We start from the raw sequence: 25,179 nt of genomic DNA, 5'->3' as shown, positions 1-25,179 counted from the left end.
ACACCACAGAATCAGAGTAACATCTTAAAGATGTCAGTCTTCAAACTGGAAGAACTTCAGCAGCACTGAACAGTCAATTTCCATTCATACCATTTCATACAAGACTGCTTCCTGATGCTCATTCAACGGCCAAGGTAATGCCAGTGTCATACGTGGGGCATTAGAGGCCTAATGGTTAGAGGGTCAGAATTTTAACCAAAAGGTCACAAGTTTAATTCCCAGCACCTGATGGAAATGTTGGTTGGGGGTGGGGCAAATAAACAGTGTCCCTTGATTTATTGAAAATGGTTTCTAGATTAATTCTGATTTATTTGTCAATTTAACCTGACTCAAATTTCAAGTGACTATTAGATATAAATCACAATAGTAGCCATAGAAGCTGGTCATACAGTTTGTTGTGTTTAATTTAGATAACATTTTTATTTATTTTATTTATTTATTATTTAAAAAAACTTTTGCTGGGGCCAGAGGTGACATGAAAGTCGGGGTAGAAAAGGCAAAAACCATATCAGGGGCACAACCAACATCTGTAGGACAGAATTTCCCCCAAATTTAAGATTTTTGGCCTGTTCTAGTGATATGGGTCAGAGATCAGATTTCCAACTGCACCAAGACTGTGAAAAAAATACCAAACAAGAAAGGGTTAAGTATCAGGCCCTAGAGCTGTTTGTTGTGTTTTCTTTCCGCATGTGCTCTCTGATCTAGTTTCTGTCAGGTATATCTTTTATAATTAAACAATGAACAATTGAATACAGTGTTTTACGATTACTTGTGTCCATTCTTCTATTGACATCCATTTAAAAACTGCAGTGTTAGCATTAGCTGTTACGTTTTATTTTGGCTAGAGGTCGGAGGCTTGGCTTTCAGTGTCTTTAAACCTGCTTTACAGACTCTCAGACACATCTGTTTTACACAGAGATGATAGAGTCTCTTTTCTATTCATGACATTAATACTGCAGCTGAACCGCTCAGTTACCTAATTACCCACTTTCTATTTGTACTGTCAGTTTGCTTCTGATCCTTCATCTGGTGTTATTGAGAGACCCAGTTCATTCGAACCACAGAAATAAAGCCTGAGCCTGAGCTTGCTAAGGAGCTAGAGCTAGCAGATCACATCGATCCCACAATCCTGGCTAGTGTAAGTTTGTTCATATAATTGTCCATATGCAAAACTTTCTAATTGACTGAGAAATGGAGGCAACGCTTCCCAACCTGCCCACCCATGTGTTTGTTGTCACTGATTCCACTCAGCTCAGATTCATTGCCACTAGCAGTCCCATCCAGCACAAAGTGTTCTTCATCGCACCAGTAATGTCCATCAATGAGTCTTCTTTCTCACTCAGTCTTCCATTCCTGTTTGTTCAGCCTCTGCCATAAATCCCTGATGCACCTTGGGGCTTCCAGTCCCCAAGCTCTGCCTTGGTTTGAGGAATCCCAGGGTCTGCCTCGTCCGTTGTGCTTTCAGTTCCATCTCAATGCATCCACCAATTAGCTTCCTAATCACAGGACCATTGTCTTGTCTGTTCCTCTGGGCTCCCTCATCCCTCAGAACTCTTTGCATTGCATCACTCAGTCAAGATTACCCACAGGATGTCACTCTCACAAATAAAAACATAGCGCCATCAACCGTGGTGAAGATAACTACAATCACATACCTACATAACTGCATAAAAAGATTTCTACGTTGCTGTGAAAATCCCAAATGCGATGGAAAGCCAAATGCTGACATGCCTGCGTTCAGAGCACCATCCAGAGAATGACAAGCCTGTTACTGATCCTGCATTAATTTGTTATTGCTAATTTGCCATGCTAATAAAATACAGCTACAACTACAACCAATTTTAATTGTCTCAGTACTATGGTATGGTGGAAATCCTCACAGATAGATTATGTATTGTTATTCAAGTCTGTGCTAATGATAGCTGTCCCCTACTAAGCAAGCCAGAGGCAACAGTGGCAAGGAACCAAAACCCCATCTGTACAGAATGGAGAAAAAAACCTTCTGAGAAACCAGGCTCAGTTGGGGGCCAGATCTTCTCTGACCAGACGACCAGCATTTAATTTTCAGTTCAATTTTAAATGCAGCAATGTCAGATTTTGTAAAGGACTTATTGTGTGTCAATGCCATCTCTTGGTGCTGATCCACAACCTGATCTAAATGTAGAAAGAGGACTGGAATTGTTGGGAGAGACAGCAATGGAATTTTTTAACTAGTTAGTAAATAGCTAGTAAACAGGAGTTTAAGTATTAGGGGTCAACAGTCCAGAGTAATGGAGAGTGTGGGGAAAAAAGTAAAGAAGTGAGTGCAGGCAGGTTGAAAATGGGTGGAGAAAAGTGTTGGGAGTTCTATGTGATAGGAAAATATCACAGGTTGAGCAGGATTAGGAACAAGTACATCAGAGGGACATCTCATGTTGGGCGTTTTTGGACATGGAGCTGCCAGGCAGGAGGCAAAGAGAAGGTATATGGATGTAGTGAATGAGGATATGAAGCTAGTGGGTGCAAGTATTGATGCTGACTTGCACCTCTGTACTGAGACACAGATGATACACTGAACATCTGTATTTGGTGTGTAAGAGCATCCGCAGAAAGGGACATTAATTAAATTTGACATGAATGATAATCAGTAAAACTTAGATGTTGGAGACTCTCTTTCTCCTCGTGACATTACCACCACAGCTCAACTTTTTATGCGTATCAGTGAAATTACTTTTCAATAATTCTGTAGCTCTGGCCCCTCTTCAGTGTTTTTATTCCTCTGTGTTTCAGTGACACAAATGTGTGTTTGTTTCATTTTACCATGAAATTCATCTTTATTTGTTACCCCGGACCACAAAACCATAAAAATAATATTTCGCAATATCACTGCTTTTGCTGTATTTTGGATCAAATAAATGCAGGCTTAACTTCCTTTTTAAAACTGCGCTTTAGTATTTTGCAATTTAACTCATAAGATAATGAAATTTAAATCACTAAATACTACTATCATTTACATCAAATATTATATAAATAATTCTATTTAATAAACAACAACTATCATAAAAGCTAGTATCATAATTCAGTCAGAAGTATAACGTTTTTACAGAGGGCCGGAATTCATCTGAAAATGTAAGGTCAGCATAATCTTGTTCATCTTCAGGGCTTCCTCTGATTAATCAACCTTTGATGCAGAATCCTGTCGAGAGAGGATTCAACCAGATAGACATCACAGTTCTGGCGTGCTTCAGAGCGTTTTCAGGCATTTTAAGCCCGATTAAGAAAATGTCCCTCATATTAGCGTTGTTCTGTTTGTGGCGTCTGGTTGGTGAGTTTAAAGTGTGTTTTTATGGCTTCTGTCGTGGTATCATGTAATAAATTACTGGATAATTAGTCAGAGAGGAGTAATGTTTATCATCACTATTATTCTACTTTGAGATCACACTTAAATTCAACTCTTTGTTTGATAATTAGGGTTTGACTCAAATATAAAAGTTGTTGTTCAATTAAAACTGTGATCAGTGACAAAACTCTGCTCTTCAGGAGTATTTGCCGTTAAAGGACACACATCAGAGTCAGTGATAGAAGGAGAATCTGTCACCTTCAACTCTCCTTTTGCTCAAATAAAGCAGTTTGATTGGATTCTGTGGCAATTTGAGAAATGCTTGATAGTCGATACCAATGTAACGGCCAGCAGCATGACTGTGTATGACGATGTTCTTGATGGGAGATTCAGAGACCGAGTGAAGCTGGACAATCAAAGCGGATCTCTAACCATCACAAACATCACAACTGAACACGCTGGAGAGTACGTGGTGTCAACCAGCCAGCCGAGGATGATAACATTCGATCTCATTGTCTACGGTTAGTTACTTTTATTTCACCTGATTGCATTTTACGTTTAAAGTCATTTAAAGGTCTCCGTGTGTGTGTTGGGTGGTCAGAAGCAGGGAAGTCGGTGTCGGTGACGGAGGGAGATTCGGTCGTTCTAGAATCTGGTGTTACTGAAATAAGTGAAAATGGCATACTGTGGGAGATCGAAAAAGAAAGGTCTTTAAAATCTGGGCTCATCGTCGCATATAAAGGTAATTTGAGGATATCGAGAGACAGACTGAAGATGGACAATCAAACAGGAACTCTGACCATCACAAACATCACAACCGAACAGGCTGGACTTTATATATTACAGTTAACAAAACAGGCAAAAGCGTTCAGAGTTTCTGTCTATGGTGAGTAGAGATCATTTGTCTCAAAAAACACGGAAAATAAAATTGTTGATTAGATTTGGCCATGTTCCTTATGTTTTTAGCTCGTCTGCCGGTTCCTGACATCAGCAGTAACTCTTCAAATTGTTCATCATCGCCGTATTGTTCATTGTTGTGTTCAGTGGTGAATGTGAGGCACGCGACTCTCTCCTGGTACAGAGAAAACAGTTTACTGTCCAGAATCACTGCATCTGATCTCAGCATCAGTCTCTCTCTACATCTGGAGGTGGAACATCAGGATAAAAACAGCTACAGCTGTGTGATCAACAATCCCATCAGAAACCAGACTCAACATCTGGACATCAGCAGACTCTGTCGCACATGTTCAGGTACAGCAGACAGAGCTCATAGTGTTTATTGTCTGAGCTGATCTCAGTCTGATGGGTTTATTCCTCAGGCGCTGAACACTGTTGTGGTGCTACTGAAGCTGTGATCCGATTGGTCCTCTCTGCTCTGGTGGGCGTGGCTACCGTCATTCTTCTGGTTTATGACATCATATCCAGAAGAGCTGAACAGGATCGAGCACATATTCACACATCAGGTGTATATATAACTTTGTAGTCTTTATTTATTTCGAATGCATTTAAATATTCATATTATGGAGTTTATGTTTATTTTATAGGCGACTCATTTCCTCCCTAGAAGATGATTTGGGAACAAACCTTAGCAAAGTGTTTCATGAAAAATATTTACTATTACCAAATATTGCTCTGCTAATGCTTGATTATATAGTGCAATAGCATGCTTTTTACATGATTTTTTAATAATCTAATCTTCTCATCCAATTTGAAAGGCTTTTCTAAAGGATTTATATTTTCTTCGGGTTAGACAAACTGATCACACTTGACTGCTCTGTATTTACTATATGTATTTGCATTAATCAATAAAGTTTTCTCACTCTGAAGTTCAAGCCTGCATCTCAATGCGCATGCTATCCATCTTAAATTCTGTGATATTAGTACCTATAGGACTCACAGTAGCACTATTTAGGGTAGACATTCTACCTATTTTTTTAATTTACTGAAAACGTTCCGGTGCGACATGCAACGAAGAATTTCTGGAGCACATAGACAGCTAAAATACTATTAAATATAATGATGTGCATTATTGTAATGAATGAAGATGTAATTTTGCCAAAATTTAGCCCATACGGAGGCGCCATCATCATGCAAAGAATCTGTGCAAAGGATCATGGGGGCCCTTTGAAAAGGCTAGTTTTAAGTACTTTACTGCCCTTCGGAGGGTGATAAATCCCATTTGGAACGCACCACCAGAATCCAACTTGGACATCTTTGCAACACAATGACCCATTTGTTCCTGTTTTCGGTTATTGTTTAACAAATGATTTAATGACATATTCATTAAAGTAGTAGTTCCCCCAAAAATAAGATTTTGCACAAACCTTTGCTTTTAGATGTTTTTAATCATCACTACTGTCCCAAAAATAAGCCCATAATCCATGATGAAACTTCCTCATGTGAAGTCCATCCCCTTTTGGCCTCTCACCTGAAACTTTTGGGTACTTTTGACTGTGTTGGCTTGTAAATAGTGCTTGATCTGTGTGTATTTCTCTCATGATTCAGTATTATGGATCATGATCTCATATTGTAGCTGGAAGCAATGGACAGAGGTTAAAAAGATCTTAATTATTTGTTTTTTACAAATATGGATTTTGTTGATACTGATTTCCTCTGATAGCTAACAGTAAGAAATTTACATTTAAGATGATGAATGGATATCCAATCCAGCATTAGTCTTTATAAAGGACCGGAATTCACTAGAAATAAGATCAGTAAGATAAGCAAAAGCTTGCTGAGTTTGAGCTTCATCAACTTAAGTCTTTATCGTCTAAATTTTATACATCATCACTTTTGTTTCTATAATCTGTGAATATATCCCCTATCACATTCTACGACAAAAACATTCAGAGCTCCTTATAACTAGTTTAATTTTTGATTTTCCTAGTCTGCTATTAGCTTATAGCCTGTTAGCATCGAACTAATCTTGTGTACATTGCTAATAATACTCTATTTACATACATTACCGTTGTTTTACTCACTGTTACTTGCTAATGGCAAACGTGTGTGTACCTTTGAGTGTAGGTGAGAACACGCTCAAGATGCATTTGGTGCAACTCGCAAGTCCAGGGTAAGTATACTGCATGCTGCTAACATTCCCATTACCTCTACTCCGCACTCAGGACACGATCTTCCCAGATGTCCTCCACTCTGGCACTGGGGCACCATAGACCCTGGGTGCACCAGCAGTGGAAGACACGAGTAAGGCACCGTCTGGTGTTATCAAGAGGCCCAGCTCATTCCCACTATGGAGCTCAAGCCCAAGTCAATTCCTGCTGAGGAGCTAGAGCCAGCAACCGCATACCTCCCGGAAAAGAACCCCAAGGTCCTATTTCACAAGGTGTGTGAGCCAGCCATACCGTCCTCATCAGTGAGGATTTTAGTGGAACTGGATAAGCAAATATAGTTCTGATTGAGAAATGGAGGAAGTGCTTTCCAACTTGCATCTACAAACCTTCCTCCTGTGTGTTTTCGTTGTTGCTGATTCCACCTAGCCCAGAGTCATTGTCATAAGCAGTCCCGTCCAGCACAAAGTGTTTTTCATCGCACCAAACTTGTCTTCGTTCTCACCCAGTTTTTCTCTCCTGCTTGCTCCACCGAAGCCAGCCATTCTGTCACTCCACCATCAGCTTCTGCCATGCAGCTTTGATGCACCTAGTGGCTTCCAAGTCCCCAGTTCTGCCCTGGTTTGAGGAGTCCCAGAGTCTGCCTTGTCCTGTGGTCGACCAATCAGTTCCTTGTCTCCTCCACGTTCCTTGTCCTCTAGGCTCCACCATGCACTCGAGCTGAAGGACGAATGGAGCGACTGGAGCAGGAGATCAATGATCTGAGGAGGAGAGACGTTGAGCTGGAGCAGCTTTCACACACACAGGATCACATCCAGTTCCTGCAGGTAACACACATCTAGAAGAACAGATCAGAGCGGACTTGATCCTGCTGTGGCACGAGACTCAGAGAAACACTTCATGAGTGTGGTATTATATAATCATCAGATAGAATCATCTGATCATCTTCTATCGAAATACATTACTTACAAATGGCTTTCAGCTCTGGATCTCTTAGGAATCATTTCTCTAAGCTCATTCTTCTGAAATATATATTTAACTGTCTAAAGCCTCTATTGCTACCAATAGTTCAAAACTTTGTAACTTTTTTTTATTGGGTCACATGATCTTCACTGCATATATTTTTTTTTTTGCCTGCATTAATAAATGCCACCATAAAGACCACAAATTTTAAGTGATGCTGCATATTAGCAATCAGCCCCACAATGATTTGTTTTTAGCTGGAACTGTGTTCTTTTGTGATATTGTTATTGTTATAGAGCAGGGTTTCACGTGCAAGCTTTATTAAAGAGCGAAGTCAAAACATTCAGGGTCAAACAACAGCAAACAACTATATCCCAGAGGTAAACAAGAGTAATCCAAATAACAGGCGCTGTTCAGGGCAGGCGGTAAATGATTACAAACTAGAGAACGAGTCAAAGACAAAAACACAAATGCAAGAAAACAAGGAAATGCTCAGAAATGTCTGATAATAGCAAAACAAATCTTAGCAATGTGCAAGTGTGCAACTTAAATAGTCCTCCTAATGGAATAGATGAGTTCCTAGGCTGGGGTTTCTGGGAAAGAGTCCAAGGGGAAAAAGTAAAGATAAGGGATGGAGATTCCTCTACAGGAGCTCATGGGCACTCCAGTAGAAACCCCTTAAAGACTGGCTTTGAGACGCTGGCGTGGAGGCGAAACAGGGGATGCGATGGAGGACCAGGTGGATGAGCTGGAGGCTGAGGGAGTGTAAGCAGAGCCAAATACCATCAGAGCAGAGCTGAGGACCAAAAGGGCACAGCTGAAGAACACCACAGCTGAGCAGATGGGACAGAAGATCCCCACGGTGGAGCTTTTGGCGCTGAGGAGAAGTGATGAGGCAAATACCTTAGCTATAGCTTCTTTATCCAGGACAGGACAGACGAAAAACACAGAGATGGTTTTCTTGACTGGCTCAAGACAGACTGAGAGTTCAGATATACCTTCTTTGTCCAGGACAGAACCGGCAAAAAGTTCAGAGATAGATGCGCAATATCTTGAATGTGGTCCTTGAGAGAACGCATTCCCTGACGGAGGCAAACTAAACTGATTTCTGGGTCCAAGATTAGCCTGAAAACACTATGAAAGACATGGTCAAAACAGGCAGGGTCGAGAGAACGGTGAACAGGAATAGCAGCGAGAAAGTACAAGAATAGTCCAGAGAGAGAGCGAGGGCCGGTTGATCAGCAGAGTCCATAAACGGGTAAACCAGAGCAATAATCCAGAAACAAGGTGAAGGTCGGTACATGGGTAAACTAAACACAATACCAATGTGTATTACCAGATCATATACTCAGCAGAGACGGAATGACAAACGGGACATTAAATACTCGAGATGACAAGGGGGAGGAGTTAATCAGTAGTGAAAGGAACAAAAAGGGGAACTGAAAAAGGGCAAGGGAATACCGAGAACGTAAAACCAAACACCATCAATTCTTTTGGACAGTTTTTTTTCAATGGGAGTTCACAAATTCATTTTGCAACACATGCACATATCTGTCTTAGGTTCGAGCTGAACCGTTTCCTCAGTTCAGTGACTGTTGGAGGAACGTAGGCACAGATATTAATATTGTGCTCCTTGATTTAATTTTTTTATTCTCAAAAGATGGAAAGCTGATGACTTTCATTTTATGAAGCACCAAGGACCACGGTTTCAGCTTATAACTTTCTTTACCGTTTTACTGAAAAAAAGTTGCTGAATATTTAGCTTTAATTTGAGAATGAATATCAGAAGAATGAAGTTTATAAAGTGTTGGATTCGAATTTTCAAGAGCACAAATCTGATGTTCCGCATGCACATATCTGTCTTTTGTAGAGTTTGCAGTCTCTCTCAGCACTGATACAGACGTAAATTCCTCAGTTCTCTCATCTCTTTTAATGATATTTCTGCAGCTGAAACAAAAACTGGAGGATTCCTGCAAAGAGCAGCTCAGAATATCTCAGACAGAGGTCTTGGAGAAGTCCTGGAGATTCAAGATAAGAAAGAGTCCATCATCACATATCATGGAGAACATCATATTAGAAATGTCTTAGGAATGGATGCAGGATCGTGAGAATAACTCATTTAATTTCCACAGTCACTATCACCAGGATCAAGAACAACATCCTAAAATGTAAGTCAAAAACAAGCATGTTCTTCTTGTTTACGGTAAAGAAAGTTTAATAATTGATGAAGTAAATGGTGGTTTAAGGTTATCTGTCATCTACTGAGACACTGATGCAGGGCTCCAGACAACAACAACAACAAAAGAAAAAATAATCAAGCAAGAAGCCACTGGCTCCAATAAGAAAGAAAATTTGGTGCCAGATTATTTTTAGGTGCCACATAATAAACTACTAGTTTTCACCAGTTTCTCTGAATCTTTTGATTTTGTTTTTCCCGGCAGATGATAAGATTTGCAAAGCCTTTGCAAACTGACACGGAGGAACGTTGTTTTTAAAATATTCCACAATGTTTTTACGCATTTTTCAAAGATTTGAGAGACTTAACTTTCTTTTATAGTTAATAATATTACAAACCTAAAGTCAATTAACTTTAGTTACTAGATGTTCTCCCAGCTGAAACTCTTTCCAAATCTTTTGCTTTTTCAGCCCTTTGTTGCCCCATGCCAACTTTTTTGAGACCTGTCTTACTGGTGTGTTTAGGTCTCTCCTTTTCTTTTCTTTGTCAGCATTTTAATCCATCTTGTAGAAATCCTGGGAACCACGATACCTCTAAAGTGGGAACTAAATGTCTTTTTCAACTTGAGAAATATATAATCACAAATAATCTATGTAATCACAGAATCTGTGTCAACATCATGGATCATAACCACGTCAGCATAATCTGGAGTGTAGCTTGGACGTCATCTCAGTGCATGTCATAAATTTGTCTTCCACTCATCTAATCTGTTTTCTTCCTTAGTAACATGCAGTTTTTTGAGTTAGCTCCTTGCATTTTGTCTTATCGTCTAATCAATAGCACATTAGATTTAGCAAAATGCTCCAGTTTATAGTTATTGCTAATGAGCGTACGGACTCTGAATGTATTGTTATGTGGCATTGCGTACAAGCTATTGAAACATTTTTGCAGGTTATACTGCTCTATAGGAATACCTTATAAAATAGACTAACTTGATGTGCGTTAATTTCCTACTACAGTAGTAAAGCGAAATATAAGATGGGTTTACTTGCCATTTGAACTGAGGCTCGTTCATGCCCTATTAAAGAGTGTCAAAGCCAAATTAATTGCTTGAATTTCGTTATTAGTTAGCAGGAGCTGCGTTTTGCAGAATTATTAAATCCTAAGATCAGCAAAAACAAATTAAGATCAAACATAATTCCGCATTCTTATTTTATCTCCATCAGATTCCCATCAATTCACTCTGGATCCGAACACAGCACATAAACATCTCCGTCTGTCTGATAGCAACAAAGTGATTGCTGGCACCAGAGTAGATCAACCGTATCCTGATCATCCAGACAGATCTGAAAGTGTGTGTCAGGTGTTGTGTAGAGAGAGCGTGTGTGGACGCTGTTACTGGGAGCTGGAGTGGAGTTCTGGTGAGCGTGGTGTACGTATATAAGTGTCATATAAGAGCATCAGCAGGAAAGAAAAGAGGAAGTGTTTGTTTGGCTCTAATGATCAGTCCTGGAGTTTGTTCTGCTCTTCCTCCAGATGCTCTTTTGGATTCAATAAGATATGGACCGATCTCCCTGTGAAGTCCATCAGCAGAAGAATAGGAGTGTTTGTGAATCACAGTGCAGGAACTCTGTCCTTCTACAGCGTCTCGGACACAATGAACCTCATCCACACAGTCCAGACCACATTCACTCAGACACTCTATCCTGGGTTTAACGTTTCTAGGGGATGCCGAGTGGAACTGTGTTGATGAATCAGAACAGAACTTTGAGCTCCGTGATAATCGGTAATAATGAGGTTTGGAGACTGTCTTCTTTTCTCTTCATGAAATTAATACTGCAGCTGAATGTGTGTCGGTGAAAAAAGACGTCAGAACAAATGTCATGAATCCTCATATAGACAGTAAAAACCAGTTGTGTGTCTGTACTTTTTACGTGTATCCGAGGAATTGTGTTCACAATCAATTAATCCCTTTCATTATGCACATTCTGCAGCTCTGGCCCTCTTCAGCGCTTTGTGTTCCAGTGTGTTTTTTGTAATGCGTTTAATCATAAACCATGCAATTCACCTTTATTTGTGTGTGTGAGCTGCTCACCTGTGTCACCTGTTCATCTTAATGTTTTGGAAGAGTACTGTTTTTAACACTACTGTTTTAAAGGTTTTATTTACAAATGTGCCAGTGGGTTACTATTATCTACAGGCTGTTGGTGTTTTAGTTCCTGAGGGCTGTGTGTGTGAGGGATGATGAAGGACAGATGAATGGCCACTGCTTTGATATTTATGTACATCCTGTCGATTTCTGTGGCTCCTGAATTTAAGGCCAGGGCTTGGCCTGAGCCAGGATTAGGCCATAATTAATTGGACATTTAAGTAATTAAATTTTAAACACATTAAAAAACGACCTAGTGTGTAGTAATTTTCAATACTATTTAGGGCAGATAGGGTGAATTTAAAACCCTCTTTTGCGTGAACTACTTCCTCCCGCCAAAAATTCAAATCTAAAGCTGACCGTTAACAGCTGAGCCCAAGCGTTACTAATTTCAAACCGTCACTTTAAAACTAGTAACGAAGAAACGTCATTAAAAACTTGTATAACTTTTAGTAAAAGCAGTGTATAGTAGAGTATCATGAGAAAGTGATGATTACCTTCATCTGTGAGTAATTTCTGATGACAGTTGGTTGCTGCGTACAAGCTTTTGTTGAAAATAAAAAAAACATCTTCCTTGTTCAAAACCGCGCTTTAGTATTTTTCAAATTAAAAGTCTTAGCCGCTGGCTCATAAAACTGTTTTTTGACGCCATCTAATGGCGGAACAATTAAACTGAACACACGCAGTTACTACTGTTATTTATAAAATATTATTTAAATAATAACAATTATTAAACAACAACAGCCAGGCAATTCAGTCAAAAGTACAAAGGCAGTGCTTTGCTACGTGATTATACGGAAGATTTATTCGGTAAAATAGTTTATTTGATTAAAACACAGAAAAATGTTAAATGCTATTGAAATTGTAGAAGAAATAGCCATTTTCTGTCTTCACATCTTCAGTGATTGACAGATGAATTGTCCGAATTATTGCTCCGGTCTTCAGTGTGACCTGATCCTTCAGAAATCATTCTAATATATATATATATATATATATGAGCATGAGCATTATTTAATTACATTTTTAAAGGTATTAGTGTATATTTCATAAACAAATACAAGATCTGCTGGCATTTACTGAACATTCAGATGTTGAACTCAAAGTTGTCAAGACAAAGAAAAATCAAAGAGTTTTTCTGTCACAAGAAAGACAGTTAGATATCAGTGTTTACATATATATATATATATATATATATAGAGAGAGAGAGAGAGAGAGAGAGAGAGAGTTGATCTTTTTATGATTAGTTAGTTGTTTACCAGATTTACGCTGATTCTCTTTGATTAATCCGTGAAATAATGTTTACATATTAATGTTTGGACCATTTATTATAAAATGCTAAAAACAGCTATTAGCATTTGATGTTGTGTTCAGCATCTGTTGAGTCTGAAGAATGACTTCAGGTTGGCGTCGTCATGGAAACCAGTTTTACACCTGTTTTTACGTGTCTTTCAGGAGTTGGTTTTTTTTTTGTTTTTTTTCATCAGGCCAGATTCCATTAACGTCTCATTCGGAGATTTAGTGCCCTTGAAAAAAAACCCGGCCGGCTTTCATCGACTCGACTGACAGGACGACTCAACCGAAACTTAGCACCCGGGCTAATTAAGAACACCAGACTCTCTTCTCCTGCGTGAGAAGTGTTTTAGAAGCCTGGAAATGTGGCAGCAATTTCGTTTCCCGGGTCACGTGATCAAGAAAGAAATCCCATCCTGCGCTTTTTCCCATTAATTTCATCTTTCGTGCAGAAAAATGTCACAGAAGCAAACGCCTGGGATTGTGAAGCTACACAAACTCTACTAAATACATTCAGGAGTTTACAACATTTGCTTTTTTCCAATCCTCTCAAGGGTGCATGCAATTGATCAAATGTTAAATAGTATAATAATATAATAATTTAGCTGTTTGTTACGTGGATATTCTGTCCTTTTATATTTTTCATTTTTTTTTTTATTAATTTAAATTTCAGTGTTAATAGTTGTGCTTTTTTTTTTTTACTTTTTTAAAAAAATGTCAAAAAGTTTTTTTTTTTAAATTAAAGTTTTTGCAATTTTCAGCTTTTGTCACGTCTGTTAGTTTTCAAATAACATTTCTATAATTACCGCGCAAATAATTTCATTACACAAACGAGAATTGTTGCCCTGGCGGGTAACTAGCATCAAAATATTTATTATTTTATATCGGTTGACTTTTTATTTCTGGGGACATTTGTAATGTTTCTTAATGTTCGTTTCGGTTAATAGCTATGCAAATATATCGAAAATGTATTTTAAAATACATAATAAATTATATTTATCGCACAACATTACTTTTGCTCATTTTAAATGATTGTTTTTATTATTTAAAAATTTCTTTGTGGCAAATAAACGAACTGCGTCAAAATCTTCTTCATATTCTCTCACTATTAAAATAATTGCATAACTTTTGATTGGCAGCGTACTTCATTTAAAACTCAAAAACTCATGAAAGAGAGACAGATCTGTTTTATTTTCTCATTATTTAGCTGTGATCCTAATAAATCGTTCTAGCAATCTTAAATAGCGGCTGAAATATAGCCCACATTTTTTCTTTCTTGTAGTTTTAGTTTGTTTTTTCGTGACAAAGAATCGTTTATAGATGTTTTTATCTCAAGGGTTAGGAAAGCAATCATGAGATACCGATAAAACATTACACATAAAAGATTTTACGCAGTCAGAAGTGTCCTTAAGTGATGTATAAAGTAGTCTTGAAGTCACACACAGTCACTTGACATGAGAAAGTAGAGTAAGTGAAGGTTAAGTGCATATGTACACATTTATATGTTTTATTTTGATTTAAAAACTATACATGCTCATCTGATGCTCTTATCTCCGACGGTCCTGTACAAAAATCTTGAAATATTATCTCACTTCTCCACAGACAGCCACAGAACGAGCCGATTTTAAAGTGTACTTATTTCATGGGATATGGCATTTCTCCCTTTTGTTGTATTTCTGGTTAGTATTTCGTCCGTATACGTTTGCAGCTTTAACCGACATGCATGGCTTTTATATGCACATGCTAGCAGCCATTGGCTTTCATAGAATCATAGGGGTTTGGAGCAACCCCGGGACAAATGACAGCAATTTCATTTTTGTGCGCTGTCTCTTTAAAAATAAGGGCTTCTGTGCATTCTTTATTCTGGACCATCTTCCAGAAGGCCTTCAGTCCGACCGGTCACAATCTCAATGACTGACATCCAATGAAGTCCATCAGTGGGGTTCGACCCAAATCAAAGCAGTAACAAGCAGCACTCAGCATAACAAAAAACACAACCGTTTCAGTAACAAACGAAGTACTTTCCTGTGCACATTTGCACCAAAATACCGCAGTGCTGGCTTTAAAACAGTCGTGCTGTGTGTGTATTTGTGTAAATCGTGTGGTCTGAGCATATGGGCTCAAAGGCTTTGCATTTCTCTCTTTGTGTTTCAACATCCGGGTTTCCCTGCTGCGAAATTCCCAATCCTACTACGGCGAGGCCCCGCCTCCTGAATATTAATTAGGCCGTGCTGACGTTCCTCCGCGACCTTCCGGGAGCCTCCAGTCGCGCAAGCGATTTAATATTCATGAGCCGCAGGCCCGGCCAATCGGAGCGCTCCGCCGCGCCGGCGTCACGCCGCGCGCTTAATATTCACGAGCCGAGGCTTCGCCTTAGTAGAATTGGAAAATTGGTTTCCCTGCTGGCTGCGCTTCGCTCTCCGAAGCCATTTTGGACTCAGTTCAGTTCCGTGCGTGTCAGAATCGAACCCCGTCCGGCCATTCTCGCTCTTGCACGGGGAAAGCTTCGCGCGCGAACGGGATTCGCCCGGAGATCGCCGGCCGCTCCGCACCGGGAGGCGTTTCCGTCGGAATAGGCGCTTTTCCTGATGGATCCGTGCATGTGTTAAAGTTTGATTAAGCCCGATCGGTGGGGTGGACATCAGGCCGACGGTCACTCGGGCTCGTGCGCGCGCGCGCGCCTCTGTGTGTGTGTGTGTGTGTGTTTGTGTGCGCGCGTATGTGTGCGTGCGTCCCCCCGGTCGTTTTAAATGCGCGCAAAGCAGAGGACGCTGAAAAGGAGAAAACCCGGAGTGTTTTTGTGTCACTAGAGGAATATGTTCGCTTCCTGGCCGACTTTTGCACTTCTTCTGGGAACTTTCAGTGCAGGTAAGAGCTCTGCTGTTCCTCTGGCGAGACTTCCAGGGTTTTCCTGCTCGTGTGAACGCTCGCGAAACGCGTTTGGGGGGGAAAAAATCCCCTTTCGTGGACGCGGGCGAGTGAAGCGCTCGCGTTCATTCATAACTACAAATACTACTCTGTTGTCAGCCCGAGCGGCTTCGGTCCGAGGGTTTGTAAACGAGTTGCATTCATGAATCGAGTCGTGCGCGCTCGCACCCGCGTTTAAACGGCTCGTGCGGCTGTCTTTCGGGCTTCGTTCCTCTCGTGAGCGCGGCAGAGGCAGAGATGTTGATAAAGTCTAGTGCATGCAGTAAAGAGTGTGTTTGCTGTGGCTTTGTTGTGTTGGAGGGCTTTGGGGGAGGGGTGGATCTATACGGCTCAATATCGTGCTCGATTCACATTAAATAACGTTTAATATCGCCGTGCACTTTGACGAGCAACCCCCAGCAAATATTAATCACAGATAGGCTTTCGTTTCAGGACGGACTTCCCAGCGTTTTAGCATCGGAGATGGCCTTTTTGGGTTAGATAATTATGCTTTTATGTATATATTTCATAATGCATTCAAAATCTGTAAGCTGGGTTCTCATTAAGAATATCTTTGGACCCGGAGAAGGTCTTTTAAGTCTAAACGTGGTCATTGTGAAACGATTTTAAAGTTTTAGACGCTAACATGCATTTGTTTTGTTCAAGCAGAAATGGGATTTTGGATGAAATCCATCGAAAATGTTCTTTTTTTTTTTTTGAGTTTTTATTTGGAAATGTTGCTGCGTGGTATTTATGAGAATGCATATTCTAAAAATTGAATTGAATTCGATTGGATTGCTCAAGCGGTTATGAAACCTGTATATTTATTTCTGCCAATACAGTCAAAACGTACATGCATGAACTCTTGTTTTGTGTTTTGCCACAGATGTCTTGGTTTTCGTAATTGGCTTCATCTTTTTGTGCGTTCTTTCTGTATTTTTGTGTCTGAACAGACCCCGATGTGTAATGAAGGATATATCCATCTCTTTATTTTTGGGCTTTTTATTGGATCTAATGCGTCTTTGAGTTCCCATCAAGCCTTCTTTGGTTAACCAGGTTCACGTGAAGGACAACGACTGGTCAGGGTTGGGGTTTTTTCCTCCTGAACCTCACAGCGTTGGTTTGCAGGGAAAAGACGTTGCTGGAAATTGCGTCGGATGTTTTTGGGGTCGGCAGAGTCGTTGTTTTCTTCGGTGACTCCCTGGACTTTACCGGGGAAAGTGTTCTTCTGAAGGTCGAGGGCGTCGGATGCACGGCGCTGTAAGAACTCAGCAAGACGTTGTTGGGTTTTGAGTGAACTTTATGGAAAACCAGAGCAATTCGTGTCGTGGTTAAGTCTGAATGGTCGTGTGTGTTCATTGGAAACGTCAGCTGCTGCGTCGAAGTGGTTTCGGTGAAAATAAACGCTTCTGTTTGACCACTAGATACTGATTTGTGAAGTTAGCGTAGCTCATAGTGGCATTCATTGGCTTTTAATTCATTAGAAAAAGCGTTCTGTGTGGGTAAGATGGGTTTGGTGATCCTGAAGAAAATGGCACTTTTGTTGGAAAGCTTAGTCGTAAGAAATAACGCCACGCTAGAAGACGAGCGTAATAGCCCTTCACTTTCAAAAACGTATTTCTTAAATCTGGTTTCAAGCTAAAAATCAGCCAGTGACGATGCACGCGATTTTTGATTCCCATTCTTCTTCTTTTTTTGCATTGCATTGCATTTCAAGAGGCATTTGATAAAATGTTGTTTAATGGTCATGAAAATAGTCAATGCAAAAAAAAAAATAATTCAAATATCCCTTCGATTCGTCTTCTGGCTCCAAGTTAAAATGGGTCCCATTTATTTATTTTTTTTGGCATCATAATCGTGGGAATTTAAAGAAAATGTTGTTTAATTGTCACGTTAGAACTAATATAATCTTAAGTAGCGTTTCTTAATTATTCTATCTGGTTTCCAGCTAAAATGAGTCAAAAATAAATATATATCAAAATATATTGCACACATTATTAATTTTTTGCATTTCAATAAAGGGAAGTTTTACTATTTTATTTAATGGTGATGGAAAAAATATCCCTTCATATTTTTATTTTTTTTTTAAATTCAAAATATAACTTCTTTTGCATTTTTTCGCGTTATAATCCTGAGAATTTTTGTAATAATCGTCTATTTGTAATAAAATGTAATAAATCATAACCCTTAATTTTTCCTCATGCACAGCATTTCTTAATACGTCCTACTGATTTCAAGCTAATTTTTATTTTAATTTTTTTGCATTGCAATCATAAGAATTGTGGTCAAATTGTTTAATAGTCCTGGAAACGGCGTCACGCTGCAAACAGTCCCTCGGTTTCCTCTCTTCTGCTCCTGGTTTGAAGGTGAACTGTGGGTTGTTGAACGCTCGAGCGATGCCGTGAGGACTCGTAAAGCCTGATGTTTTGGCTGTGGTGTGTGTGTGTGTGTGTGTTGTGTAATAGTCTTCTCGTAGAGCATTCCAAGATTCCCCGGCGGAGCGGACGGAGCCGTAAAAAGAAAAGCAGGGCGGTGTGGCGCTTAAACAGCCATCCATTGGTGGAAACAGATTACCCTGATGCTCCGTTTGCTGCTCATATCTGTTGCTTTGTGTGTGTGTGTGTGTGTGTGTTTCTGGCTGGATGGGGGGAGGGGGACTGGAATTCCTCTCTGGACTGAAATGGCCACCGTACAGGCTAGTAGTCCGTCGGCGCTGTAGAGCGGATCATCCGGAGGGAAATATGGCTGTTTGCATGCTTCGATATGGATGCAAGCTGTGCTGGACGAGCGAGAGAGGAATACACATAGAGAGAGAGAGAGAGATTTTTTTGGGGTCTGTGAGAAATGGGGGATGGGTCGCTCGAAGCAGCTGGGATTTAAAGCAACAGTGCGTGTTTTTCTTGTTTACGCTACAGTGATTCATATAGTGGCGTGGCTGCAAAAATCGTAATCGCCATTAACACGATTTCTTTCAATATGGCGATCGAATATGTATTTTCAGCGAGAGCGTCGCTGCCGTCGCTTTAAGAGTCGCACGGATTCAGTTTACCATTTTGCGAGTATTTTCATGCGTCCGATTATTATTATTTTTATTATGACCTAAAAGAATAAACGCCACACAGTTTTGCGTGTATTTGACCAGTTAGGTGTGCACCTAAAAGATTACATTCTTTACCAAATTATGTGTCTTTTCTGTACTCCATTTTAAATGGTTTAATTGATTAATTTACATTTTTAGTCATTTAAAACACTCTTTTATCCAGAGATTAATAAATTTAAAATAATTAAATTTTTACAAATTTGTTATAGGCTTAATTATAATACTTTTCAAAATATTTTATGTATTTTTGTTTTATTCATTTTATTTATTTTTTATTTTATTTTTGTCTTTTTACTGATAATTATTTGCTTGGCAGGCATAGAAAATGGTACATTTCTCTTAAATTCCTTGCGTACTTTATACTGTGTAGAATAAAATGAAATGATTGCATTTAAACGGAACGAATACACTCTGAAATGGACTTTTGTTGAAGACCGCTCATTAAGTAGTGGCAATAATTAAACAAAAGGTCAAGGGAAGAGTTTATTTGCAAACACGGATAATTCTGTTTTTAAAAATGCTGAAAAATCAAGTTATCGTTGCGCATTCCAAGTATTTTACAGTTGTTGTTTTATTTAGGTAAAAAAATAAGTAAAAATACTAGCTAAGTGACGCAATAAAACACGGAAGGATACGATAACTTTTCGATTTTTGATGTTTTTGCAAAAACTCTTTTAAATATTGAGTAGTTAATCAATCATCTGTCATAACTACCAATGGAAAGGTTTTTCTTAGTTTTACCATTAAAAAAAAAAAAATTTTTTTAATGTATTCAGCTGATCTCCAGGGCTGGCGATGGCGCACTTAGCATAGCTTAGCATAGATCATTGAATCCAGTTAGACCAGTAGCGTCACGTTCAGAAACGACCAAAGAGTTTGGATGTTTTTTTTAGATATGTTGTCTATTTAAAACTTGACTCTTTTATAGTTACATCGAGTACTAAGACCGGTGGAAAATTAAAAAGTTAAACTCTTTGGTCGTTTCTGAACGCGATGCTACTGGTCTAATTGGATTCAACGATCTATGCTAAGCTATGCTAAAAGTGCTATCGCCAGAACCGGAGATCGGCTGAGCGGATTAAAAAATGGTAACTTTGTGAACTCTGAGGAAGTTGGAGAATGAGCCTGTTTCCAAAAAAGTGAATAAAGTTCGAATGCAACTCTTCCAATCAGGAGCGAGTCGAATGAAAAATCACGTTGGAAGTTAGCTGTTAAGTTGAATTGAATGCTACGTGAGCTACGAAGACGGCTCGTGTTCGGTTTTAGAGCGTATTTGACAGTTAGCAATAAAACGGCCGTATTCACGTTGAGAAGAGTACTTCAAGAACGCGTCGTGTATCGAACGGACTTCAGTGAGCATCGGTTCTGCACAAAAAGCAATGTTGGATGCTGATGCATTGGTCAAATTAGCAAATTAGCTAAATACACACATGCATGCATATATAACGTTTGCTGACCGCTTGTGCCGAGTGGGATCTTCATGTTAGAATGAGAACAGAGAGGATGCTGGGATTTGCTCAGATTGCCCATAATTGACCTCCTTGAGTTCACGCGTGTGTTTTCTTTCGACTTTAAATCTGTTGCAGATACTGGTGGGCGAAGATCAAAACGCTTGCGCTCGGACAGAACGTCTTTGTTCGTCCGGATTATTACCCACAATGCACGGCACCGAGTCATTCTGGGCCTCGTTTCAATCACCGGCGGATTCGTTTAAAAGCTTGGGCTTCACTGCAGAAACTTTGGAAACGATTTATTCTGTAACCAGATGAAACGGTTGATCGTGCCAGAGATGAAGAATGATCAAGAAACGGCTTTGTTGTGTGTTTCTGAATCTGACGGACTTCATCGTGTTCTGTTGAAACGTGACGCGAGCGCCGGTTTTGACGTGGACTTGACAAATACCTATAATGGTGCCAGAGGTTCAGTCGATAACCAGCCTCTTTCTGAAGGCATGTCAGCAGCGTTTAAGTGCTGTTTGCTCGTGGCGGATGCAATTCTTCGACGGCGCTTGTGAACTTTGTTTTTTCAAGGTCTTTAGTGAATCATCTATCTGCTTCGTGTTTTTTGGAGAATGTTTTATTTTGGTAATCATGGAAAAGCCCGCTGCGTTCAAGACTTTTTTACACCTTTATTCTATGCATTCATCTTTAATTTGAACCTGTGTATATATTAAATGTCTAAAGTTCGTAAAAGGGCGGATTTAAGACTTTTTTTCAGGAGCTTGTATTGAATTTGGAGACGGTTTCGAGGAATGATGGATGAATGGGTGAGAAGATATTAAACAATTAAAGCCATCGATGGGAACAAAAATGACAAAGAAATTGCTTTATTTGATGTAAAAGCTTGTTTTATTGTTTGACTTTATATGTTTATAATTTTTTTATAATCACTTATTTGTGTTTTATGTTTCTTGCGGGTTACACACATTGAGTTTTAGTACTCTCCTGAGCGTTGGTCAAGCAGTAGTACAGCAAACCTGGGATTTATAAGCAATAAACCTGTTTTTTTTTAGGCAGATTTATGTTTTTATATGATATGTGAACACTTTTGGACGTCCTTTTTCCAAGCTGTTTTATGGGTAATTTATCAGCTTTGTTTTTTCTTGTGTTTAGGGACTAAAAGATAAAGAAAACACACTTTTATGTTAGGTTTGTATTTATATTTAAAATCGATTTTTATATATATTTAAAATAAATAAATATATATATATATATATATATATATATATATATATATATATATATATATATATATAAAACCATTTTATGCCAATGAACGTATATTCAGAACAGCAGAGTAATGCAAGAAAGCCTACGCGCTTTCAACTGACGACAAACACTTCTTAGAAATATTTAAATCATGGAAATGATCAAGATATTAGATCTCTTAAAAACCTTGAATACACATTTTCTTTTAAAGTAGAAAAGGACAAATGCACAGATGTTTTATGGACACTTTTCTTTTTTCCCCGCTGTTGCTGAAAACCCAATCTCTGCTTTGCGTCAGATCCCTAAACGACGGCAGATCTGCAGATGAAACTTCATTTAACTTAAAAAATAGAACTAGCATCTCGTGACTACACAAGTAGGCAATGCAATAAACGTTTATTGTGCTTTATGTTATGCTTTTTGTGTGTGTGTGTGTGTGTGTGTGTGTGTGTGTGTGTGTGTGTGTGTGTGTATCTAACGGGCAAATAGCCACCATAAAGTGTTTCGTTACACTTGTGTGATTGTGGCGAGTCTCGGCTACTTTCCCAGGTTTGGTATTTTTCCAGAATCTATTATTTTCTTAAGAGGTGTTGATTGAGCCGTCTCTTGACCTGCACGGGTAACTCTTATGCCGTTCAGAGACGCTGGTCTTCTGCAGGCCTCACCGCTCGCTTCACGTTGCTCTTAGTTCAGCTCGAGTGTCCTGTGGTGTTTACGGTGTGACGGAGAGGACAGTTTCTGAAGCGCCGAGCTCAGAAGGGCATGTTGGGTATTGATTGTTGGATGCTGATGCATTGCTCAAATCGGCTAAATATTGAATAAATGCACATGCAATATACCTTCAGCACATGTGCGGATAAATCTTGCGTTTGGAGATATAATTTTAAAATGGATAAAAAAATATATATATATATATATATATATATATATATATATATATATATATATATATATATATATATATATATATATATATATATATATATATATATATATATATATATATATATATATATATATATATAAATCACACACACACACACATATATATATATATATATATATATTACGTGTTAAATGCACACTGTTTATGCATTTCCTAAATAATTTAATATGACTATATTTTATATTTTTCTTCTTTTTTGGCCTGTTTGCCTGAAGAGAAGGGATGCATATTTTAAGCGCATAAACGTATAAATGCGTGTAATTTTTCTGAAGGAAATGAATGCTTTTGTTCAGCAAGGATGCATTAAATTGATCAAAAGTGACGGTGAAATCGTTTTATAATGTTTCAAAAGATTTCTTTTTTGAAATGAATTTTGTCCTCTCTAGCTTTCTGTTCACCCGTGCATCCTGAAAAATACATGCATAGGGCTTTACGGTGAAATATTACACCACTGTTTTCAATATGGAGACAGAATAATCAGAAATATTTCTGAGGCATTTAAAAAGATCAGGAGCGGGTCGTTTGAGCTGATGTCTGAATGTCTGTGTTCTGTCGATCGACCGTGTTTATTCCTGGCCCCTAGAGAAAAGCCCAGAATCAGGGGCCCCGTCCGGGACGATTGATGGCCCCTGCTCTTTGGGTGTGTTTTTTGTGTCTGTGTCGGTGTGGACGGGGCCGGGGCCCTATAGCGGCCCCCCTTGGCCTTTGTTTCAGTCTCTCTGTGCTCAGATGTGCTGTTTGTTGAGATCTGGCCTCACGCTGAGGTCCCCGTCTGAGTCTTCTGAGTCAAGCTCGTGTTTTACACCTTTTGTGCTCTGTTTTGTCTGCGTGGTCATCTGTCGGTTTTTGTTGTTTTCTTTTATTTTTTCCTTTTTATTTCGACAGAATAGTAACTGTGGTAATGTTGCAGACTTGATCAGTTAAGAAACTAAATAATTCTGATCAGTTCAGTCCAGTGTTTGCTCTCTTCTGATTGTGTCCGTGCAGCTAGTTTAGTAATGCTGGATATTAATTGTATTTTGAGTCTAAAACGGTGCAGTAGATTCCCAAAGCAATGCATTCATTCGTGTGTGTCTGTGTGTGTGTGTGTGTGTGTGTGTGTGTGTGTGTGTGTGTGTGTGTGTGTGTGTCTGTGTGTGTGTGTGTGTGTGTGTGTGTGTCTGTGTGTGTGTGTGTGTGTGTGTGTGTGTGTGTGTGTGTGTGTGTGTGTGTGTGTGTGTGTGTGTGTGTGTGTGTGTGTGTGTGTGTGTGTGTGTGTGTCTGTGTGTGTCTGTGTGTGTCTGTGTGTGTCTGTGTGTGTCTGTGTCTGTGTGTGTCTGTGTGTGTGTGTCTGTGTGTGTGTGTCTGTGTGTGTCTGTGTGTGTCTGTGTGAGAATGCGTGCATTGTGGGTTTTGATTTATTTCAAGTTCAGCAGATTTTCCTTTAGTTATTGCAATGTGCAAAACATCAATTTGTTGTTGCTTTTAACATTTTTAAAAATTTTATTTTTATTTTTTGTACATAATCTTTGTTCATTTTACGAACTAGGGATTATTTTTAGTAATATTATTTGTGCTATTGTAATGTTTTTAATTGGCTCTTATTTCTATGTTTTGTAAGTTCTAGTAAATTTTTTTTCAGTTGATATTTTGTGTACTTTTCTGCTTTCATTGTTTTACTTTTATTTATTAGGTCATCGACTTAAATTTTATTTTTTTTTTCATTAATTTTTTTCATTTAATTTTTCAACATTTGTAACAAAAAAACACAACAAATATATTCAAAAAACACTAAAAAAAACATTTGCAAAAAACGTAAACATTTTTAATCGCCCAATGACTAGCTAGAATAACTTTAACTTTATTCAATTTAAATTAAATATAAAATTTAATGGAATTAATAGAAATATTAAAATATCCGCAAAGACGTACTTTTAGATGATATTTAATTTAATTTAATACTATAGGTAATATTCACTAAAATTGATAAATGTAAGTGTTAATTTAATTTAAATTACTTAAAATTCCTAAAGAAAAAATATATAAATAAATATATATTTATTTATTTTAATATATATTTATTTATTTATTAATTAAAAACCTTTTAAATTTTAAAACTTAGTTTAGTTAGTTAATATTCAACATTTGGTCCTTCTGGAGTTGGGCTAACCGATAATAAGAATTGCCGTTGATTTATTTTAATTATCAATAATAATTGATTTGACGGATTAGTCATCCTAGCACCTGATCAGCACCGATGAGGGATTCTCCATCGTTCAAGGCGCTGCGAGTACGTTTGTTAGCGTTTTCCCGGTCCGTGACGTGGTGTAGTGAAGTCCTCTGGAGGCGGCGGGTTATTTAGTGTGTTTTTGAGATGGAGATGGGGCAGATGCTCGCTCGGCGCTCCAGATGGAGGAATGTGAGGATAATCCTGACTCCCAGGCTCCGCTCGTGACCTCTCCGTCTCCATCTTGACGTCCAGCTGTCGCCAGACATCAGCGGCCCTCAGCTGTTCTCTCCCGCCTCGAGCGGCCCTGAAAGAGAGAGTAAAAATATCCCACGCTGATATCTAGAGAC

The 25,179-nt window shown here is 38.8% G+C and overlaps 2 protein-coding genes and 1 long non-coding RNA gene across 5 annotated transcripts in view; all 3 read left to right on the top strand.

Moving 5' to 3' along the window:
- On the top strand, positions 1 to 4,988 carry LOC122329621. Of its 3 annotated transcripts, none has more exons than XM_043225973.1 (5): positions 1 to 134; positions 3,520 to 3,840; positions 3,921 to 4,205; positions 4,286 to 4,570; positions 4,639 to 4,988. In XM_043225973.1, exons 2-5 carry the CDS (start codon positions 3,675 to 3,677, stop codon positions 4,800 to 4,802), a joined length of 900 nt encoding a protein of 299 aa, XP_043081908.1. In that variant the 5' UTR covers positions 1 to 134; positions 3,520 to 3,674; the 3' UTR covers positions 4,803 to 4,988. The 3 variants fall into 3 exon arrangements, with proteins under 3 accessions (XP_043081908.1, XP_043081907.1, XP_043081905.1); XM_043225972.1 differs by having other exon boundaries at positions 1,008 to 3,840; XM_043225970.1 differs by having other exon boundaries at positions 1 to 3,840; positions 4,639 to 4,782; positions 4,864 to 4,988.
- Positions 4,989 to 9,342: 4,354 nt separating this feature from the next.
- Positions 9,343 to 12,207, top strand: LOC122329622. The gene is made up of 3 exons (XR_006247944.1): positions 9,343 to 9,515; positions 10,750 to 10,955; positions 11,060 to 12,207. It is a non-coding gene; the product is annotated as an uncharacterized LOC122329622 (long non-coding RNA).
- Positions 12,208 to 14,366: 2,159 nt separating this feature from the next.
- Positions 14,367 to 25,179, top strand: part of acvr2ba (activin A receptor type 2Ba) — a 34,351-nt gene continuing 23,538 nt past the window's right edge. Inside the window, exon 1 of the mRNA XM_043225597.1 lies at positions 14,367 to 15,830. Within this exon, the coding sequence (XP_043081532.1) occupies positions 15,779 to 15,830 (52 nt within the window). The 5' untranslated portion in view covers positions 14,367 to 15,778. The remainder of the gene's footprint in view (positions 15,831 to 25,179) is intronic.

This window comes from Puntigrus tetrazona, chromosome 24 (genome assembly GCF_018831695.1).
Source record: "Puntigrus tetrazona isolate hp1 chromosome 24, ASM1883169v1, whole genome shotgun sequence".
Lineage (NCBI taxonomy): Eukaryota > Metazoa > Chordata > Actinopteri > Cypriniformes > Cyprinidae > Puntigrus > Puntigrus tetrazona.
Note: the sequence above shows the minus strand (reverse complement) of the source record. Positions and strands in the feature narration are given on the sequence as shown.

Coding starts and splice junctions, on each gene's coding strand:
- LOC122329621 (XM_043225973.1), top strand. CDS start 3,675: ATGACTGTGTATGACGATGTTCTTGATGGGAGATTCAGAGACCGAGTG. Junction 4,206..4,285: donor GTTCAGAGTTTCTGTCTATG/GTGAGTAGAGAT, acceptor TTATGTTTTTAG/CTCGTCTGCCGGTTCCTGAC. Junction 4,571..4,638: donor ACTCTGTCGCACATGTTCAG/GTACAGCAGACA, acceptor TTTATTCCTCAG/GCGCTGAACACTGTTGTGGT.